At 36.0% G+C, this 21,934-nt stretch overlaps 1 protein-coding gene across 1 annotated transcript in view; it reads left to right on the top strand.

Moving 5' to 3' along the window:
• Positions 1-21,934, top strand: part of LOC144372675 (uncharacterized) — a 63,436-nt gene that overhangs the window by 8,887 nt on the left and 32,615 nt on the right. The window contains exon 3 of the mRNA XM_078035974.1: positions 5,464-5,555. Within this exon, the coding sequence (XP_077892100.1) occupies positions 5,464-5,555 (92 nt within the window). The remainder of the gene's footprint in view (positions 1-5,463; positions 5,556-21,934) is intronic.

Below are 21,934 nucleotides of genomic sequence, written 5' to 3'. Positions count from 1 at the left end.
AATCCTTGCCAGCGTACCCCATGTTAAATGGACTTGCCTTTGAAATCCGCTGTGACCTTGCATGTGTGTTTGAGAAAGGCAACCCTGCTCAAGGTGATTGAGGGTGGATCCAGGTTTGAGGAAGTATCCTGCAGGTTTGAGGAAGTATCTGGGCTTAAGATAATTTGGGTTTAAGGCATTCCCACTTTAAGACAATAGGGGTTTTAGGGAAGTTGGAGGTTGAAGATTATTGCTGCTGGGATTAGGGTGTTCCTGCTGCGTGTTCCCATTGAGATTCAAATTGGATTTGGAAAAAGCCTCTGTGGAGTAGGTGATTGGGGGTGGCGGGATATTGGAGATTGGAGCAGAATGTGTTAGCTGGAGGCCAGTGTGAGTTTGGGAATAAAGAATTGCTATTTGAATCTACAAAGCTGTGTAGTGGCTCGTGATTCAGTGCCAGCCGAGACACTGGCAGTACACAATGGAGTTCTACTCAGCCATCAAGAAGAATGAAATTATATCGTTTGCTGATAAATGGATATAACTAGAGGACAACATGCTAAGTGAATAAGCCAGACTCAGGGAGACGAGGGTCAAATCTTTTCTCTCCTGTGTGGAAGTGAAGAGAAATAAGGAATAATAAAAGGGAATCTGAAGAAAACAGAAGGGAGAATAGTGTAATAGAAGAAAGTCATTGAAGGGCAGGGTGGAGTGGAGGAAGACTAAATGGACTAAATTATGCTATGTGCTGTATGCATATATCACAATGAGTCACACTTTTATGTATAATTATAATGCACCTAATAAAAATTAAATAAATAAAGGTAATAAAATAAATAGAAGAAAGATCAGTAGAGAAAGGGGATTCAGGAAAGGAGGAAGGGAGGGAAAGGGGAAATCTAGAGAATGAAATGGAGTAAATTACAATATATGCATGTATGTACATGTCACAAAGAATACCACTATTATGTATAACTATAATGCACTAATAAAAATATAAAGAAGAATAAAATACTTTAGAAATAAATTTAACAGAAGATGAGGCTGGGGTTGTGGCTCAGTGGTAGAGTGCTTGCCCAGCATGTGTGAGAAACTGGTTCTATTCTCAGCACCACATATAAACAAATAAATAAAGGCCCATCAATAACTAATAGAAATATTTTTTAAAAGGAAATTAATTTAACAGAAAAAGTGCAACCTTTCACACTGAAAATCTGAAAACATTATTCAGAGAAATGCAAGAGGACCAGATATCCCATGTTCATTATTGGAAGATGTTCTATCATTAAGATGATAATATTCCCCAAATTGATCTACAGATTCAACATAATTTCTGTCAAAATTCCATCTGAATATTTTTTGGCATAAATTAATATTTTGGTCCTAATATATGTTAAAAAAAATACAAGGGTCCCATACTAGACAAAACAATCTTGAAAAAAAAGTCAAAGGGCTCATAGGCCCCAATTTCAAAAATTACTACTAAGCAGTAGTAAATTTGATTATGGATTTGACATCAGGATAGACATATAAATCATGGAATAGGATTGATTGTCCAGAAATAAATCTCCACAAAAAATTTAAAAAATAGTGCTCAAAGATCAATGGAGAAAGAATAGTTCTTTCAACCAATAGTACTAGTACCATTAGATAGCTATAATGCAAGGGAATGAATTTCATGTTTGAGGAACTAAAAATGGATAAAAAATCTAAATGTAAGAGCTATAAAAATTTTAGAAGAAAACTTGTGTAAGTTTTTGTACCTTGGAGTGGGTTAACAGTGTCTTAGATACAACACCTAAGGTACAAGCAACAGAAAACAACATAGGTAAATTAGACTTGATCAAAATTAAGAATATACAGAAAACTCTTAGAACTCAATAATAATAAAAAGACAACCCAATTAAAAAAATGGACAGTTCATTTGAATATATTTCCCCAAAAAAGATATTCAGATGGTCAATAAGTACATAAAAAGATGTTTAGCGTCATTAGGGAAATGCAAATCATAGCCACAATGAGATACCATTTTGTACTCACTAAGATTAAAAAGATGGACAATAAAAGTATTGAGGAAGATGTGCAGAATCACAGAATTGGTGAAATTGAAGCCCTAATATATTGCTAATCAGAATATAAAATGGTACCACCATTTTGGCAGTTCCTACAAGCAGAGTTACTGTAATAATTTACCATACTACTTCTGGATGTATACCTAAGAGAAATGAAAACATGTTGATACAAAAATTTGTGCACAGATGTTTTTAGTAGCATTATCCATAATAGCCAAAAAATGGGAAACAAGCCAAATGTCCCATCAAATGCTGAACAGATTTAAAAAATGTGATATATCTCTATTATGGGATATTACCATAAAAAGGAAGAACATATCAAAAAATGTTAGAATATGGGTGAATCTTGAGGATATTGTGCTGAGTGAAAGAAGGCTTACATAAAAGGCCATCTGTTTCATGATCCTATGTATATGAAATGTCTGGAATAGGCAAATATTTAGAGACAGAAATAGATCAGTGCTTTCCTCCTATGGGTGGAGGGAAAATGATGACTAATGTGTGCAGGGTTTCATTTTGGGGCTGTGAAAATATTGTTGATTTAGTGGTGATAGTCTCCCACTTTAGAAATATAGTAAAAACCACTGACTTGTATACTTCAAAATGGTGAATTTTACAGTATGTGTATTGTATCTCAAAGAAGGGAAAGTCATTTTTAAAATATTAAAACCAAGTATCATCAATTGATTACTTTTGGAGGTTTGCTCTGCCCTGAATGGAAAATTGGTTAATACATGCAAATAATTCTGTATTGAGTGAACAGGGTAACCAAATAGATGATTAGGGAAAGTTTTTAAAATTTTTTTCTGGGAATGTTAAGTAATTAATGCAGAAGTTCTGATAGAGTATCACCGTTTTGCTATATGTATCAGAATAGGTATTGATCATAATTGGCTACTAAATGGAGGAATTTTATAATGGATTTCTTGGTCTGTTTGAGCTGGTATAACCAAATGCCACAGAATGGGTGACTTATAAGCAGCAAAAATTTATTTCTCATAGTTCTGGAGGCTGGGAAATCCAAGATCGATGTGCCAGCAGATTCAGTGTCTCATGAGGGCCTGCTTTTTGGTTCATAGAAGGTGCCTTATCTTGTAAAAGGTTAAAAGGGGCAATGGATCTCTCTCTCTCTCTCTCTCTCTCTCTCTCTCTCTCTCTCTCTCTCTCTCTCGTCTCTTTAATATGAGCATTTAATATCCCATTTATAAGGGTAAAGATTTCATAACCTAATCATATCCTAAGTACCCCACCTCCCAAAGCCATCACTTTGAAGGTTAGGATTTCTACATATGTATTTGGGGAAGGAGGCACAAACATTCAGCCAATGCAGGATGGATCAAGCTGATAGTATTGATACCCATTGGTTCATCTTTTTTTTTTTTTTTTTAATTTAGAGACAGGGTCTTACTAAGCTGCTCAGGCCTCAGTAAGTTGCTGAGGCTGGCTTTGAACTTGTGGTCCCCCTGCCTCAGCCTTTGAACTTGTGGTCCCCCTGCCTTTCTGGGATTACAGGCGTGTGTCACTGCACCCGGCTTCATTTGTCCATATTAATATTACTAAAATGCATTATCTGTCTCCTGCCCTCAGTCTATTGATTAAAAAAAAAGAATTTTATTTCTGTTTTGTGCCTGTTCACTTTGTGAAACAGGCCCCTATGGTTTTGTTTAAAGTGTGTATTCTCAACATCTCCAGATGTTTAACTTTAGTGCATCTGGCAGCCTTTGTCAGAGAGTTTGGTTTAGGGCAAAATGGAATTGTGTTTCTGTTGTGTTTTGTTTATTTTTTTGTTATTACTTGTGGTGCTGGGCAAGCACTCTATCACTGAGCCCTACTTTTAACCTTTCTTTTTGTGTTTTATCATTGTTATGATTTGAGGGAAGTAATGGTGTCCTAAATGTCCTTACCAAGCCTTCTGAGACTGGGTAAGATAATCAAGACCTGTGCTAGGCAGAGGTGATACTGATATTGACAGGATGGATCTATTTGTTACAGTTTGGGCATATTAGGCAGGGCATGTAGTAGGGACTCCATTAATGTTTGCTGACTATTGAATGGACCTAAGTAGATCTGTCCAAGATTAGGGTTTCATTGCAATTTTGGTATGAATTTTATTTGGACTCTATGGTCATTTTTCCACTTCCCCTTTTCTTTAATTTGTTGCCAACATTTCAAAATAGTGAGATTTCACATAAAAATCATGTTTCTGGCTTCTGTTAAAAAAGCAGAAGATCTGGCAACATTAGGCTTGCATTCCTTCATGGCAGCTAGTCAGCTGAAGCTGAGCAGGGACTACATTAGACACAGTCCACTGCTGCCTCTGTTGCTCCCTGCTTCTACTGGGCGTTTGAGTTTGTGACCCTTATGCAATGGTTTCAGGAAGTGGTTTTCTAAATCTCAAGTTATTACTTTTAAAAAAAAAATCTTTGTTTATTAATTTATTTTTGTGTGGTGCTGAGGATCAAACCCAGTGCCTCACATGTGTGAGGCAAGAGCTCTACCACTGAGCTATGGCTCCAGCCTGCATTATTACTTTTAATGACTTTTCTGATTATATTGCTACTTAACATACCATATGATCACTTACCTAATTAGAAAATAAGCTCTATGATGGCAGCAATTGTGTGTCTTCTATTTCTAGGTATTCTCTGTGGTGCTGGTATATTGCCTTGCACACCATAAGGAAGGCAGTACATACTTAAACCTCTCTACTCTGATTTGGCAAGGTGATTGAGGAAGACCAATAATGCTAGAATATTCAAGACATTGTCGTGAAATTCCAAAGTATCTTGATGCATTGGCTTGGAAAACATACTCTGTAGTGTCTTGGAGAAATGATCCAAGTTTATTAACATTATTCTTGCCTCTTGTTTTTATTAATCAGTTCTATCATATAATTTTAGGGTTAATATCCCTTGGCTATATTATTGGCATTGTGAAGTTAATGGCATTTGGAATATTAAGTATTTTCTTGACTATTTATTACATGGATTCTTTGAAATTAAGTCTTACAAGTATTTTCTCACAGGTAGGTAAGTACAGAAAAATAAGTGAAAAGAGTTGAGGTCTAGAATAATCGTTGTCAGGAAGGATATGAAAAATAGTTTTTTTTTTTCTTAAAGTACTGTTTGATGATTCAATTCAAGGACAAAATGAAATCAATTGATAATATTAGAATAGGAAAAAACTATATTGTGTTTGGAGTTAGGGCTTAATTTAAGAGTTCATTGAGTCAATTACTATTAAGTTTTTTTTTTTTTTAAAGTTGTCTCATTTTGTGAAAACAAACCATGTTTTCTTTAGTCCTACACTAGCCAATGGTATAATGATTGGAATACCTAGTTGACCATTATACATGTTGATTTCATGCCATAAATATTCCTTGACCCATATTGTGTGTTTATTTTTATAATAGGTGAGAAATTCATCCACTCTTCTCTTTAGTTCCTTGATCACAAGAATTTTTGGAGTTAAAAGGGGAAAGGACGAACTTTCCAAAACAAATAGGTAAGTAAGCTTCATCTAATGCTAACTTTTCTTTTTACACAAAATTGTCCTGGCCAAAAATAATTGTCGAAATTTTGCTTACTATTACAGATTCATCTATAGCATAAAACTATAAAAATGGTATAATGAATTAACCTGTGCTGCCAAATTCTAAATCCTTGGGCAAAAATATCAACTGATTACAAAGTTGACCTTTCAAATCAACAAATATAAAGCAAGGAAGCCAGGGCTGAAATATAGACTTGTTTCTCACTGCAGTAACTATTCTTTTTTCTTTGTGTCTTCTTCAAGTATTCCTGAAATGTCCTACATTCTTTTTTCCTGATGTGTTATCGAGTATTTACTATCTGTGCAGTATCTTTAATCATATAGGCGAAAGTTTAAAAGATTGTGAAACTCTTATCAGAACACCTTCCAGACTACCTGTGCATTCATTACTCTCCTAAACGAAGGGAGAAAGTTGGAGATGTTGACTGTGTGAAATAAATAATGCATTTACTTTTTGGTCTTTAATTTACTCTTTTTTTTTCAGTAAGGCTTTTTAATGTCTGGAAGGAAATCTATGGAACCATTTTGGTTATTATTATTATTATTTTTTAATATAATGCAGAAGTTCTGTTTGTTCTTAAAGAGAAGCTTTGGATAGTTCTTCAGCATTTGAGGATTTAATAGTAGTGTAGTTGGCTTGCAGCTGTTAACACTAGATGTCACTGTCGCTGCATGTTTAATTACTCCCTTAAACTTTTAGAATCCAATTTGACATACAAGTCATTGTCTTAAGGACCTAAACATGAATTCAAGCCCAGCTTCTCTCTTCCCTAAACAAGTTACTATGCTTTTGCTTCAAATTTAGATTTTAAACTGGTATTTATTAAAATATGTCTTCTTGTGATGAAATTAAGTTTTAAGAACTAAAAGATATGATGAAATAATTTTTTGATATGCTTGTGGTAATTCTAGTGAAACCTGCTGTGGTGGTTCTGGAAATTGCTACTTATCAGCCTGTAAAATTCACCAAATATTTCAAAGAAAGGTAACTGGCTCTAAGTTTGAATCCCCTGAGTAAATGCAGGAATACTAAGAGATTTTTTTTCTCCCCTGAGTTGTATTTTTAAAATAAATATTACTACTTTGGTAGCATGATTATAATTTTTACTTTATAGCCTGTTATTTTTTTTAAATATTTTTAGTTGAAGATGGACACAATACCTTTATTTATTTATTTTTAGGTGGTGCTGAGGATTGAACTCAGTGTCTTACGCATGGTAGGCAACTGCTCTACCACCAAGCCATGACACCAGCCCCTGTAGCTCATTCTTAAAGTAATTTTTCCTGTCATTAACTGAAAATTACTAGTATTTGTTTCTTTTTAACTTTGTCTAATTTGTTAATAATTCTACAGTGTGCTTAAGTTTAAAATAGTTGTATCTTTTTATGAGACCATGATGATGTTTAGTAGTATGAATAAAATATGATATTAAGTAACAATTAAAGTTAATGTTAAAATTGCTCTTCTTGAATGTGTACATAAATTTTACTGTGCACCAGAGAAAAATGATCATTAATTTCATTTAGGTTGCAACTAAAAGAGGATAGAAGAATAAAGGGCGATGAGATCACACAGTTTTACCCTTTTAGCTAAAGTCACACTGATGGAAATTCATTTCTTTTGAATAGAGAAGATTACAAAATTAATAACTTTCCTAGAAGAAGGGAAATGGAATATTTGTATAATTATTTTGACTAATGGTGGAAAGTGAAATGAAGGAATTAGGAAGTTGATATTTTACTTAAGTGTGGTGAACATTTTTTTAGTAAGAGCCTGTATTTCAATAATCAGAAGACTGGCATGTGTCATCTCCTATACAGGCTTCTCTTTTCTATTTAACTCTTGAATTATCAGTTTCTTGGCAGGTCTTCTTAGAAGTTCTGCAAAACATTTAGTTTGTTAAATTTGCAATTGTTTGTGATTATTCTACTTTTGTAGTTTATTTAATTTTGTCACTTTTTGTTGAAATATTTATATACCCATTTTCTACATATTAATTCCCCGAAGGATAGGACCGTTTCCATCTATTCTTTGTATATATAAAGGGCACTTTAAGAATGCTACTTACAATGTCTTGTTGGGTGATTACTCAGTCATCAAATAACTAACCTCAGCTGATGACACCTCACAGCCAGTTAAATTTGCTTTCACAACCACAGGTTGTTCTGCATGCAGTCTTGCAAATGTGTGCTCTTGGTCAGAAAGGAACTGAACATAAAAAGAACATCTGCTTTTTTTCCATCTAGTGTGAAAAGAATGTCTACCTTGGAGTAAATAAACTTGGTTTCTAGGCATTTTGCTGCCACTGGAGATGACCTTAGTAGAGTCCCTTATTCACTCCATACTTCAGTTTCTCAATCTATATGACAGGAGTAGTAAGATCTAGATTTTATCTTCATGGGGTTATTAAGAGTCTACAACAAACTATTACAACTTTATTATTAATTTTTTTAAAAATTGAAGTCCTAAACAATTAGAGATATGGTTTGCTGTTTCTGTCTGTTGCCTTGTTGTTAGACTGTGCCTTTTGAGGACAGCACCAGGGTCAGAATCCTGTGTATCTGGTACCTTGCATACTGTCTGGTGTGTAGGAAGCATATAGAAATACTTGCTTAGTAGAAAAAGTAAATTTTATTACTGGGGAGGGATGGATAAAAAGTTTGTTTTCTACTCCTGCCTTTGTTCTCATAAAGCCACAGTAACCAGCGAGGTTATCCTCTCTGTGCCTTGAGTTTCTTCTTGCTCAAATAAGAGGTTGGGCCAAGCCTGAGGTGTCTTCCCTCTAAAATATGAAGCTGAGACTTTATATAATGTTACTAGAATTGCATGTTTGATAAAGTGCCAATGCCTTAGACAGTACCTGACACATAGTAGGGACCAGAAGTTTTCATTTAATATGTGGAGAAAGGACCAGGGGTCTGCCTCTCTGTATGAGTGTGTGGAATGCACTTAAGATTGAGCTTTTGAGCCCATTGGTCTGATCTAGATGTGTTCTTTGGATTATGAACAGTGAGAAAATACAAGTTTTACAGTCATGTTATTACACTGTAATTTTCTAACACTCTTTCCTTTCTGTTTGTTGCCATTTAACTGACTTAGTCTGACAGAATGAATAATGGATTCCATGTAAAATCGGAACATGCATAGCCCTGTTTTCTGGGGAAGGTGCTGTGCTTTCTGCTTTTCTATAGTAGCTGCCATCTGTATGTGAATGGACCGTCCTTGATAGCTGCTCATTCTTTATAGGGTAGCAGCTAAACCAATTGCATCTTTAACTCTGGGTCCCTTGTGTGTCTTAACCTTCAACTATGTTAGTTGCAGCTAAGTGGCAAGTGCCAATATATAGTAGTCTGAGAAGCTTTATTTTTGACTTTGTGGAGTGTCTGCTTTGCCAAAACTTCATACAGGTGCTCAGTGTGCAGAGTTAAATAGTATTGCTTTTACATTTTCCTTTTGCTTAAACTCAACCTGTGAGCCAATAAGAACTTAATGATGAATAAGTACTTACCTTGAATTCAGTTTAAATATGAGGGCTCCAAAACTTGGGCTTTTGAGCTTACAGTTCAGCTGGGGAGAAATAGACTGTTACTTGTGAATCAGATGAAAATAGAAGATATCATATACTAATCACCTGCGCAATGTGATTTGGGTAATGAATGCCTTGGACATCTGTAAATGGAAAAAATAGAGTGATGTATTTTGGGGGAAATAGTATTTCTTATAAGGCTTTGGGGATGAGTAGATTTAAGGTCATGAAATAGACTGAAAAAGAGAAATGAATAAATAATTTTGTTTACTGTGTTAAGTGCAATTTCTATTCTGTATTATTAAGAAGAGCTCATATTCAAATTAAGAGCTTAGTACAGTTTACTATAATTTAAGAAGAAAATGGGTTTGTAAAAGCATCACTAGATCCAAATAAAATAATTTCAAATGACTGTATTGGGAGATGTTAGATTTATTTTATTTTCTTGGACATAAATGACAGAATTATTAGAATTATTTTTCTTAGTGGCATAGGTCTGGAGGAACCCTTCAAGGGGCATCTAACTCAGCCCAACTTCTTGCTTATCGGCAGATTTTGAAGCCATTTCCAGACTGACTGGCTTCTTTCCTGTTCTTCGTGTTTTCTAGGAAAAAAGATTCCACAAGTTTCTGTGGTTACCCACTCCATTGTTTAGGAAAGAATTGGTTTTTCAAGACTAAAATTGAGAGCTTTAGGGCAATTGAGTTTTTTATATTTTAGAGAATGTAATTATTAGAATTCAGAATAGCTTATTTGTTTTGAACCACATAGAAGCTTGTAGTAAACACTTACCTATTTGGCCAAACTGAAAATTGGAATTTTCTTTCACTGGGTCTGGTATAATATTAACATCCTCAGACCCAAAGAATTCTCATTTTCCCCATTGAATAACGTTCATTATGTTTTCAATCTGCTGGGTACTAGCATGCAGAGATGAATCAGAAATATTCTGTGCCTAAGGGGAACTGACAGCCCAGTGAAAAATATGGCAGCTATCTGTTGCATTGGATTCTGTTCAACTTACCTTGAGGGAAGGGAGAAGTTTTGTAAGGCAGATGGCATGTCTTTTAGTGTCTTTTGCCTATTCCATGGTTGGCTTGTGCCAGGACATTTTTATGTGTCTAATTTAACTTTCACGAGATCCCTGCAAGGTGAATAATATCATCATCACCTTACAGTGGCGTAAAACCACAGGGAGTGAATTTTAGTTATTTGCCTGCTGTCCTATAGCCAGAAAGTGGCAGGACTGGAACACAAATTATTTTCATGTACAGGGCACTTATTTATCAATACATAGAGCCTGTCATGAGTAGTATTTTACTTTTTTGGTGTATGTCTTTAGATTTTACATTGCCCTAACTGTGGGAGACAAGCCACTTCATTCGTTCATTCAAAGTCTGAATGTGGACCAATAATCACACATTTTTAATATGGTATGTTGATTTCAGTGGGGGTGGGGCGCAGGGGAGAAGTTTGCTTGAGTTGACTCTAAGACCCTTTCTGTGGGTGTTGGAAGACAATATGAATTATGTAGTTTTTTTGTTCGTGGATTTTATGTTTTTGGTGGGGAGGTTATTAGAGCAGTTTATTGCAAGTAAGACAAAGGCAAGAGAAAATACAGTATACCCGATAGAGGGGCAGGCAGGTAGGCTATGGATGAGAATGCCCATAAGTATTCTTTTTTTGAGTGAGCCTCACTGTTTTCATGTATATAAGAGATGAGACAAGAGTAGGCCTTAAAGTTTCTAATATTATGCTGTTAAACCAGAAAGGTAGAAATCATACTTTTCTGGTTGGCAAGTAGGGAATGAATTAAATTAGCCCAGGAGGTTATCAGTTTTACTAATAAGAAATTTACCTTTTTCATAGTTAACTCTGTAAAACTCAATTGTTTGGTGCTATCGAGAGGGGATTTGGGGTTTACAAAAATTCTTGGCTGTGGTTCAATTTCTTTTAGACTTAATGTTTTACAGAATCTTTGGTTACATTTTTCACATCTTTAATTAAAATGACATAAATGAAAACAATTATTATTTGTTTTTATTTTCTAAAGGACCTAAAACGTCACCCAATCCCATTTTCATTTAACAGATAAGAAAATTAAGGTGCAGAAAATTAAGTGATTTGCTCAAGATCACAAAGCTAGCATTAATATAATTTAATGGTTATTTTTAGCTTATAGGATGACTAGAACATTTGAAAAAAATATTTAGAAATGAAGTTTCTATTAGCAACAATAATATTCATTTGAATTTAAATGATTCTAATGTGGAATATGAGGTTCATTCTCCCAAAGAGGCACTTTACTTGTCAGAGGATTTTAAATAATAATGATTTAAAGTTAAGAGCCCCATGATTTGATATAGTCTGGAGGTGTCATTCATGCATTTACCACAGATCTTTGTAGAACATTCAATCTGTTGCTTTAGCCAGGGTAGATAAATGAGTATTTTTGGAGACTGAGAAGTACAGTACAAGTCTTGTGTAACCTTATTGAGATGGTCTAGTCAGAATTAAGTCTGTACTGACATTTTTGTTTACTGGAGAGTTTCATATTTCAACGTTTTGTTCATTCATAGGTTCATGGATTATAGGTAGGAAGACCACAAATGAAATTTGTAACCAAAAAGAAGTTCTTGAAAAGAAATATGTTCATGAACTTAAAGCGGGAATTACTCATTGTATGCTTAAATATTGACTCTTGCATGGACCAAGTAATCTTTGTTCCTTAGGACTGCTTCAGGCCATTGCCCTCTCTAATAACTGAGGCATTGTTGCTCTCGTTTGAGCTTGTTCTATGGAGTCTTGGCAATGCATGCATCCTCTTTCTGCATGTAAAAGCATGATTAAATATTTTTTCTTAGCTTTGATATTTTTGTAGCTTACATTTTATATGAGCCAGACTAATATAATGTAATACCAGGATTACATAATTTAAGACGTCAGGGTTGCTTCCAGGGCTATGAGATAAAGTATTCATTTATCAGGAAGTTTACAAGCTGTATTTGTTGCCCATTCACTACCTGTAGAGAAACACCACAGAGCTGTTTTCCAAATGAGAAAATGGAGTCAAAGAACTTAAGGCCAGAGGGAATGGTTTTCTTAGAACTTAAGATAACATTTATAATTTGTTCAGAATTCAGTCCTAGTAACTATTGATTTTAGTAACATATAGTTTTGAAATTCCAGAAATTTCCAACAATTGTTGTTACACACAAAACTATTTTTGATAAAAATATGATCAATAAAATTTTTTATGTGTGTCTAATTTAACCTTCACGAGATCCTTGCAAGGTGAGTAATATCATCATCACCTCACAATGGAGTAAAACGACAGGGAGTGAATTTTAGTTATTTGCCTGCTGTCATATAGCTGGAAAGTGGCAGGACTGGAACACAAATTATTTTCATGTACAGAGCATTTATTCACCAGTACACAGAGCCTGTCATGAGCAGCATATTACTTTTTTGGTGTTTGTCTTTACCGTTATTAGAAGAAGATACTTTCCATTTTCCTAAAGTCATGACATGGGGAAAGTAGCACAACCAGTCTGGATGATGAACTGGTCAGCAGGCTGAGGACCTAATCTGTCAGACTGTGGTATGTGTACTTATGTGTTTGCTTATAAGTGGGGAAGGAGGGGAGGCAAGTAGTGAAGGGGGAATAGAGTAGTAAACACCTTTGAAATATAATAGACTTTAGGATTCACTAGAAGTACTGAGTTCTGTACCTTGGGCTAGATGTCCTAGTAAAAAATTAAGTAGCTATAGGTGGACACAATATCTTTATTTTATATTTGTGTGGTTAAAAAAATTAAGTAGCATACTCTTGTCATTGTCATTTTTCATCCCTCAAATAATAGCTCCATTTTTTAATATTTAAATGTAAGTTTGAAATAGTTCAGACTTAATAGTAGTTAGAATGCTTTTGGATACAACTAATAAAAAACCCAAATCAGAATTTAAACAGGGAAAAGTTATTACATATGTAACCAGGATGTTTTAAGGGGGATTTATTTCTTTCAGGTTGAAGCATGTGTTTTCTCTGTGTTTCTACTGTGCCATCCTAGACGTGAAGGCATGGACCAAGGGGGCTTTCTGGATGGTTACAAGATGGCTGCTATTATGTAGATGTTGGAGCCATCCTCCAGATATTAGAGTTGAAACACAATATTTAGAAGCCGTGTTTCTTATTTCTTTTTGAAAACAATGACACTTCCTCCTGTGTGTGTTTCTATGTCCCCACCTCCACATCCTACAGGTTTTTATTCACATATTATTGACCAAAGTTAATTTTTAACATGTCCCAGCTTAACCCGGGTGGGGGAAATAGATCTGCCATAATTAGCTTAGACAAATCAGGGTTCTTCAGTTGGGCCTGGAATATATGTTAGCTCTTCCTGAAGCACATAACTAGTCTGAGAATGGTAAATTCTAAAAGTCAAGTTCCATTAAAAGGAAGGACAAGGTCGGGGAAAGAGTGTGAATTAAGCAATGTGTGTTACTACATTGATGTCTGATGTTCAAGGTCATCTCAAAAGCATTGAAAATGTTTTCATTAGGAACAGTGATTTAAATATAGGAAGATAATAAATATATTTTAGCCTAATATGAAAATTTATTTCCTTTACATATTTCCTACATGTAGTTGTAAAGAAATATGAAATAGTACAAGGGTCTAGATATTCGGTTCTGTATAATTCATTCTTTTTATTTTTTTTTATTCTTTTTATATGACAGTAGAGTGTATTTTAACACTATACATACATGGTGTATAGCTTATTCTAATTAGGATCCCATTCTTGTGGTTGTACATGATGTGGAATTATACTGGTCATGTATTCGCATATGAACATAGGAAAGTTATGTTCAATTCATTGTACTGTCTTTCTTATTCTCCTCTCCACTCCCTTCTCTTCATTCTCCTTTATCTAATCCAATTGAACTTCTATTCTTCTCCTCTCCACTTTCCTTCACTGTGTGTTAGCATCCACGTATTAGAGATAACATTCAACCATTGGTTTTTTGGGGGACTGGCTTATTTCACTTAGCACGACATTCTTCAGTTCCAACCATTTACCAGCCAATGCCATAATTTCACTCTTCTTTATGGCTTACTAACATTCCATTTTGTATGTATACCACATTTTCTTTATCCATTCATCTGTGGAAAGGTACCTAGGTTGGTTCCATAGCTTAGCTATTTTGAATTGAGCTGCTATAAACACTGATGTGGCTATAATTCATTCTTGTAAATAGCTTGCATTTAAAAAATTTTCATGTAATTTCTTAGTCCATTTCATGTTGCTATAACAGAATACGTGATGCTAGGTAGTGCATAAAGAAAGATTTATTTGGCTCATGATTCTGGTGGTGGAAGGTGGTCCAAACAGCATGGTGCTAGTATTCTGGAAAAGTTCCCTCCCCCACACCCATGGCTATCACAACATGGTCAGGAAGTAGAAAGGAAACCAATGGACTGCGTAGAAGGGCCAATTGCATGGTGTGGCTTTACTTTCCAATAGCCCAGTTTATCAAGAACTAATTCAGTCCCATGAGGTTTGACCTATTCCAAGACATCATTAATCTATTCATGAGGGTATAAGTAACCCTGTAACCTAGTTACCTTCCATGAGGCCCTACCCCTTAAAAGTTTGACTACTCCAACATCATTTTATTGGATACCAATCTTCCAGCATATGTCCTTTTGAGGGATAAACCATATCCAAAACCATAGCACCCAGAAACAAAGTATATGTATGTCTTCACACATGAACCAAGTTTTGTAAAACATTAAAATAGAGATTCTGAATCCAAGCTTGAAAATGCTCTTTGACATTATGAATTATCTTCCTGGTTCACAGCTAATCTCTAATAAGATAACAGTGTTAACATGTTTGTTATCACAAACTCTGGTTTACTTTTGGAATTTGACCCATATATTGGTTTTCTTATCATAAGGCCAAATAGTGTGAAGTCAAATGATCTTTCTAAATTTATGGGAATTGGCATTTAATTATTTTTGTTTCTGTGTCAAAAATCCCTGTTCTATTTCAATTGAATGTGGTATTTTGATGTGACTTTTTTGGCCTCTGAACTCAAATTAGGCCAATTGTTCTGAATAATCTCTCTTTCTTTTTCTGTCAAGTTTCTTTCTTTTCTGTCCTCTGAACTCTAACTGCTTTGTTCTCTACAAACTGCCTCTATAGAATTGGAACATGAGGCTGTCTGGGTCAGGGCAAACCAGCTGGGCTTGACAGAAGTTAGGGTTAGATTAGCTTCATTTGACAAGGATCAGTACGTCTGATCCAGTTGCTAAATCTTGGAAGACTAGAATTTTCCATTCTATAAGCACAATTCCATGACATCTTGCCTTTCTTTTGCTCTTAAGATATCTTCATCTTAGTTGTATCTATTTCTACAACCTCTCAAATCTGAATAATTGACTTAGATCCATCTAATGGTCAGCTACATACCCCTGTCCCGTAATTCACTTGATCCCCTCTGTCACCCCTTTAATCAAAGCTTTCCTATGCCTGTGGTTCCATTTCTGTGTAACTGGTGTCCAGGTTAGGCATTCTGACATTTTTTTTTCTTCATCATTCATTCAGCAAGTATACGAGGTAGGTTCAAGCACTGAGGGGATGAGGGGATGACACACATTTATAAAATAGGATGCAAATCTCTGAAGAACAATGGAAGAGGAGAGGCAAAACTTGGACTCAACTGTAAAGTTACCTATAAAGCAAGGTGGGAAGCTGAAGGTAACTGTGGACTTTGCTCTTCCTCATGGGAAGAGCCTCACTCCCGCTGCACTGTGCAGACGTGGCTGTAACAGAGCTCTTGCTCATGTCTTTTAAACACACTTTCTCCCTATGTCTCTTCCAGTTCTTTCATTAATGTGGGAAAATCTTCCCTCACCTTTTGTTTATATTGCTGCTAGAAAATGTGGTCAACGCAGAGCAATGTTGGTGCTCTGCCTCCCCTACCTGCATTTGGAAATGGAATTATGTGTATTAAAAATATTGTGTCACTGACTTCTAAGGGTCACAAGTGCCTAGTTTCCCCTAGAAACCCAGCACAGGTCATCTCCAACTCCTTAATGCTTTAATTGAGAACTTTCCCTGAAGCTTCTATATTTCAGAGAAAAGAAGTTCTTTTAGTGGTGTTCTCCTTGATTGCTTTCCAATATTTCAATGAACTAGTTTTCAATTATTTATCATTATAAAAGTATATTGTTCCAGTGGTGAAGTAAATAACTTCTGTGGGCTACCTGCAATGCCACCATTTATAATATCATGTATTTCATTTGCCATATGACTATAAGTTGTGGCCTTCCACCAAGGAACATACTGTCCCTAAATACTTGATTGTGTATATCCTTCCTGTTTTCAGCCCTGGCTGCATTTAAAATTGTGCCCTCATGCATTGCCAAACTGGTTGGCTTGTCCATGAAAATTGAATCCCGTGGAATCCCTGGCATTTTCTGTGGACGTTTCTTCCTGCTCCCCATTAAATAGAATTTTTAATGGTTTTTTAGGGCCTTCTGTATAATAACCCTCTCTTCTTTCTTTCTTTCTTCCTTTCTTTTTTTTTTTTTTTTTTGGTAGTCCTAAGGACTACACCTGGGCTTCATGCCTGCTAGGCAAGTGCACTACCACTTAGCTGTATCCCCAGCCTTCTTTATTTTTTATTTTGAGATAAGGTCTTGTTAAGTTGCCAAGGCTGGGATCCTCCTGCCTCAGCCTTCCAAGTAGCTGGGATTACAGTCATGTATAGTGACACCTGGAGTAATGTCACTCTTCATAGAATTATTGTAAAAAATCACAGTAGCAGAAGGAATCATGTTTCTCAATTTACCTTAGTCTGGAATGACTTTGAGCACCTAGCCTGATATCTATCAATAAATATGTATTAACTATCAACTGTATACAGGGCTTAGTACTAGGTGACACCAAAAAAGATCTAAGAACAGCCTATTCTCACGGAACATATAGTGTGCTTACAATGAAATAAACTAAAACAATCAAGGAACAGGTCAGTCTTATTGTGAAGTGACAGCAATGATAAAGAAGAAGAGAGAGGAATCAAATATTATACCATTGTTCTGGTATAATCCAAGAGGCGAGCATCTGAGGATTCTTCCCGTTTTTCTCTATGGTATATGTGATATAGCTCATGTGGTAGGAAGTGCTTAGAGGTAGGCCAGCTCTTTAAGGAGATTTCTCAGAGGGACTCCCTGATTTCTAGTGTGTATTCTTTATAATCAGAGGTACTCTGTAATTGGCAATATCTTATTCTCTATGGGGAACAATAAATGATATGTCAGAGTATTTTCTCCTTGTTCTGTGTTTTTTGATCCGTTTACTTAGAAAAAACTTGAATCTTCAGAGACCTGGGTGCATTTGTGAATTAAAAGAAAACACTGGTACATTTTCAGTAGGTCTTTGGACTCCCAAATCTTTTCCTACACTCTTTCTTTTCCAACAGTCAGCCTTGTTTTTTGGTCCTTCAGGTACTTCCTGGTTTCAGTGCCATGGCTGAGTTTTCTTTCCTTATAGTCAAAAGGTTTGCTTTCCAACTAGCATCTCTCCTCTTTGTGGCCAGTGTGTCGATTTGACATGGGGTAGTTAAGTATGGGCAGAACCTTGGTGGGGGAAAGATGACGCTGTGGTTTCCAGGACTTCACTCCTACTCTTCTGTTTCACTCTTCTTCTCTCTTTGTATGTTGAAAGTAATATGTGCTTATTAAGAAAAATATGAAAAAGTTACACAGTTTTATTGTCTTCACCTAGGCTATTGCATTGCAGTTGTCATTTTGCTGTGTTTTCTGGACCTTTTTTTTAATTCATGAGTATTTAGTTTTTATAAAATGTATTTGTAGTTATTCTACACACACCCTTCTTTTTTCACTGGTAGGAATCACGTTTCATTTTTGTTTGATAATTTATAATCCTCCTAGTTTAAAAAAAATTAACAGACTGCTGTGTATCTTTGTTTATAAAGTGTTTTAATGTGTAAGCCTCTTTCTGCAAGTAGAGTCTCCTGTGTGTGATTTCTAGGTCACAGGACACGACTTGTTGTTGCATTCTATACTGTTAGGTTTTACATATTGTCATATTTCTTTTCTTTCTTCCTTTTTTTTCAGAGTTCTTTATTTTATAATTTATTTATTTTTTATGTGGTGCCGAGGATCGAACCCAAGGCCTCACTTGTGCTAGGCAAGGACTCTGCCACTGAGCCACACCCCAACCCACAAGTTGTCATATTTCTTTTTTTTCTTAAGAGAGAGTGAGAGAGAGAGAGGGAGGGGAGAGAGAGAGAGAGGGAGGGTAGAGAGAGAGAGAATTTTTTAAAAATTTTTTAGTTTTTGGCGGACACAACATCTTTGTATGTGGTGCTGAGGATCGAATCCGAGCCGCACGCATGCCAGGCGAGCATGCTACCTCTTGAGCCACATCGCCAGCCTGTCATATTTCTTAATAAATTAATTTTCTTGAAAAAACAGGTTCCATTTCACTTCCAGTCATACGTTTCACTTTCCATTTCACATAGTATAAAGTTTATTGCTCTAATTGGCCTTTTTTCTTTTTAAAAGAGTTATTTTTATTTTAATCAACAATCTTGAGCATTTTATCTGATTTTTCCCCACTATAGATAGTGATGCAAGGAATATTCTCTCATGAATTTTATCTTTGTCCTTTTTTTTAAAAAAATTTGTTTTTTTAGTTTGTAGTTAGATACAATACCGTTATTTTATTTATTTATCTTTATGTGGTGCTAAGGATCGAACCTAGGACCTCGCACATGTGAGGTGAGCACTCTACCACTGAGCCATAACCCCAGCCCCTGTCCATGTTTTTATGATTATTGAAAGGGAGATTGCTGGACTGAAGAATATAAACATTCCATGAAACTAATAGCCAAGTTTCTTTTAACTGATACCAATTAACACATTTACCAGCATGTGCAATCTTCCTAGTACTAAGAGTAAGCATTTTTTAAAAATATTTATTTTTTAGTTTTAGGTGGACACAGTATTTTTGTTTCACATTTATGTGGTACTGAGGATCGAACCAGTGCCTCATGCATGCTAGGAGAGCACTCTACCATTGAGCCACAACCCTAGCCCCAGAAATAAGTATTTTTTTTAGTGCAAATTTCAGGGAATGTGAGAAGGAAAAGACCTTGGTGTTTAAATTTACATTGCTTTTATTACTAGGGAGGCTGAACATTTGCTCAAGTTATTTGTTGGTTAATTGCATTTTCTTCAGCTTTGCTTTCAAGGCCCTTTTCACCTTATCTCGCATTATTCAAACTTACAAATATTTATTAAAGCCTGCCAACTACCTTCTCCCATTCCAAATATATACCCACACACTAATCAAGCTAATCTCCCTATTGTTCCTTTGAATGTTAAGCTTTTACTTTGAGTGCTTTTGTTCATGGTTTTTCTGCTCCTAAATGCCTGCCTCTCCCTTCTTCTTAAACTATGCTGATTTCCATCCTTGGGTTCAGTCCAATGGTCTTCCTAAAACTGGTTTTCTGGAGAGCAGACTCTGGGGCTGCAGCTCTGTAGTAGTCCATACTGCCTTCTTCAGGCTCTGCCCTAGGAGCAGGCAAAGAAGATGAATGTAGAAATAGGCATGTCTACATTTGATTTCTGGTGTAAGTGACTTAGTCCCCTGAGCCTCCATTTCTTTGTCTCAGCATCCTTATAAAATGTGAATGACAATAGAGTCTGCCTCTGGAATTGTGAGGAGCAAATGTGATAAAGCTAAGAGGGCCTAAGGCTGGTGTAGAGGGCCTAAGGCTGGTGCTTAGTATATAGGAAACTCTCCTTTAGTGCCCATTGTTTTAATTGTCATCTCAGCATTTGTTGTTTTTTTTGTTCCATAGGACTCTCCTGTACCACCCCAGAGGCTGTGTACTGTCTCTTTCTTGTAAATTAGTTATGTACTCTCAAGTGAACACAAGGTTCTAAAGGGGAGGGATTGCATTTTAAGTCTTTGCATGTCCTAATGCACTATGCTGCTTGAGTATAGTTGGGTAGCTTTGGTAGTGGTGGAAATTAGAGGAAGGCAGTGATGAGGACCTCATTTTCAGCTTTTCATAAGACCTTTACTAGGAGAACTTTCTCCTAGGGCCTTTTAAAAAATGTTAGCTTTTGTTGCTTATTCAGCCAACTGGAGTTACTCAGTAGAAAATGTTTAAGAGATCCAGATTATACCACCGGATTTCACTTTTCCATATAGTGTTTTAAAGTGTTGTATTCATTAGTATTTGTGAGAGGGCTGGGGATGTGGCTCAAGCGGTAGCGCGCTCTCCTGGCATGCGTGTGGCCCAGGTTGGATCCTCAGCACCACATACCAACAAAGATGTTGTGTCTGCCGAGAACTAAAAAATAAATATTAAAAAAAAAATTCTCTCTCTCTCTCTCTCCTCTCTCACTCTCTCTTTAAAAAAAAAATTTGTGAGAAACCTATGGTTAATGTAAAGGGGGTCCAGCGGATCATCGGAGGGAGAGACCACACAAGAGACTTACTCCATGCAATTGACAAAAGGGGATTTATTGGGGATCCATTCCAGTGCGCTGGGGCTCTGTGCTCACTCAAGGAGGGAGAGCAGCCCAGAGCCCAGAGCAAAGGTCAAGCAGAGCTTAAGTACACTTTTTGGAGAGGGCGGTGGGCTTTGCATACATCAGAACAAATCATCATGAGGTGCGGGGAAATTGAACAACAACTCTGAGACGTGATTGGCAAATCCATTGGCGGGAACAGCTCGGGCAGGGGTGATTGGTCATTCCTAAGCGGGGTACACATTCAAACTGATTGGTTCGGGCCCTGTGACAAACTGCACAGGGCCTTAGGCTAAATGGCTAGTAGGGTGTTGTCTTAACTATCTCAGGAAGCTGGGTGTAACAGAGGAACTCAATAATAACCTAATCTTTTACATTTTAATTCAAGCCTTCCAGCTTAGAAATTTTACCCTTTCAGTTAATACCACAAGAAGCCATAAACTAAACCAGATTCTTTCCCCTTTTAACTTTCACATGCCCTGGATTAATGGCAATGTTACTCCCTCATTTACACCTGGTATTTCCTAGCATTCTCAAAAAGCTGAAACAATGATTCATGTTTAGTCACTGTGTAACTGGCTATTTTCATTTATTTAAAATAAAAATAACAAAAAATATCCCGGGTAAAGATCTCCACGTATTTTAGCTAGTGACAGATGCTCTGATCATTATTTCTACTTAAGTCAGGCATTTTTTACATACACCTCAAGCCTTGCGATTAAGCTTTATGTCTTTCCAAGCATAACAGTTAACCAATAAACCAAAATATCAGCCTGGTCTGGCTTAGCTCAGTGGTCTTTTGATTTCTTCCAGTCTGTTTGATGTGGAGGCTTATTGAGATTTATCTACTGAGCTGTTCATAGTTTGTAGGGCTGGGAGCATTGACTATATTATATAAGATTCCATTAGTGACAGAAGAGTGTGGACAGTCTCTGCAGTGTAGATAGTCTAGCCAGTTGTACTGGTCATGATTTTGTTGAAATTTTTAAGACTGTTGTCGAGCTTTTTATTAAATACTCAATGGTTTTTCTTATTTCCCAGTTTATACTCCAAGCCTCAAAGCAGATGTGCTTTGATTGGTTCAATTTAGTAGAAAGTTTCTTAACTTTCAGTATGCAGATTTAAAAACTTTTCCAGTTATTTGGACTAGTTATCATCAAGGGAAGTAAAAATAGAAATATATAGTAATCAATCATAAATATTGCTAGATGGGGAGGTAAACATCA

The sequence above is a fragment of the Ictidomys tridecemlineatus genome, unplaced genomic scaffold, assembly GCF_052094955.1.
Source record: "Ictidomys tridecemlineatus isolate mIctTri1 unplaced genomic scaffold, mIctTri1.hap1 Scaffold_1448, whole genome shotgun sequence".
Classification (NCBI taxonomy): Eukaryota; Metazoa; Chordata; class Mammalia; order Rodentia; family Sciuridae; genus Ictidomys; species Ictidomys tridecemlineatus.
This window is presented reverse-complemented; position numbering and strand designations above follow the sequence as displayed.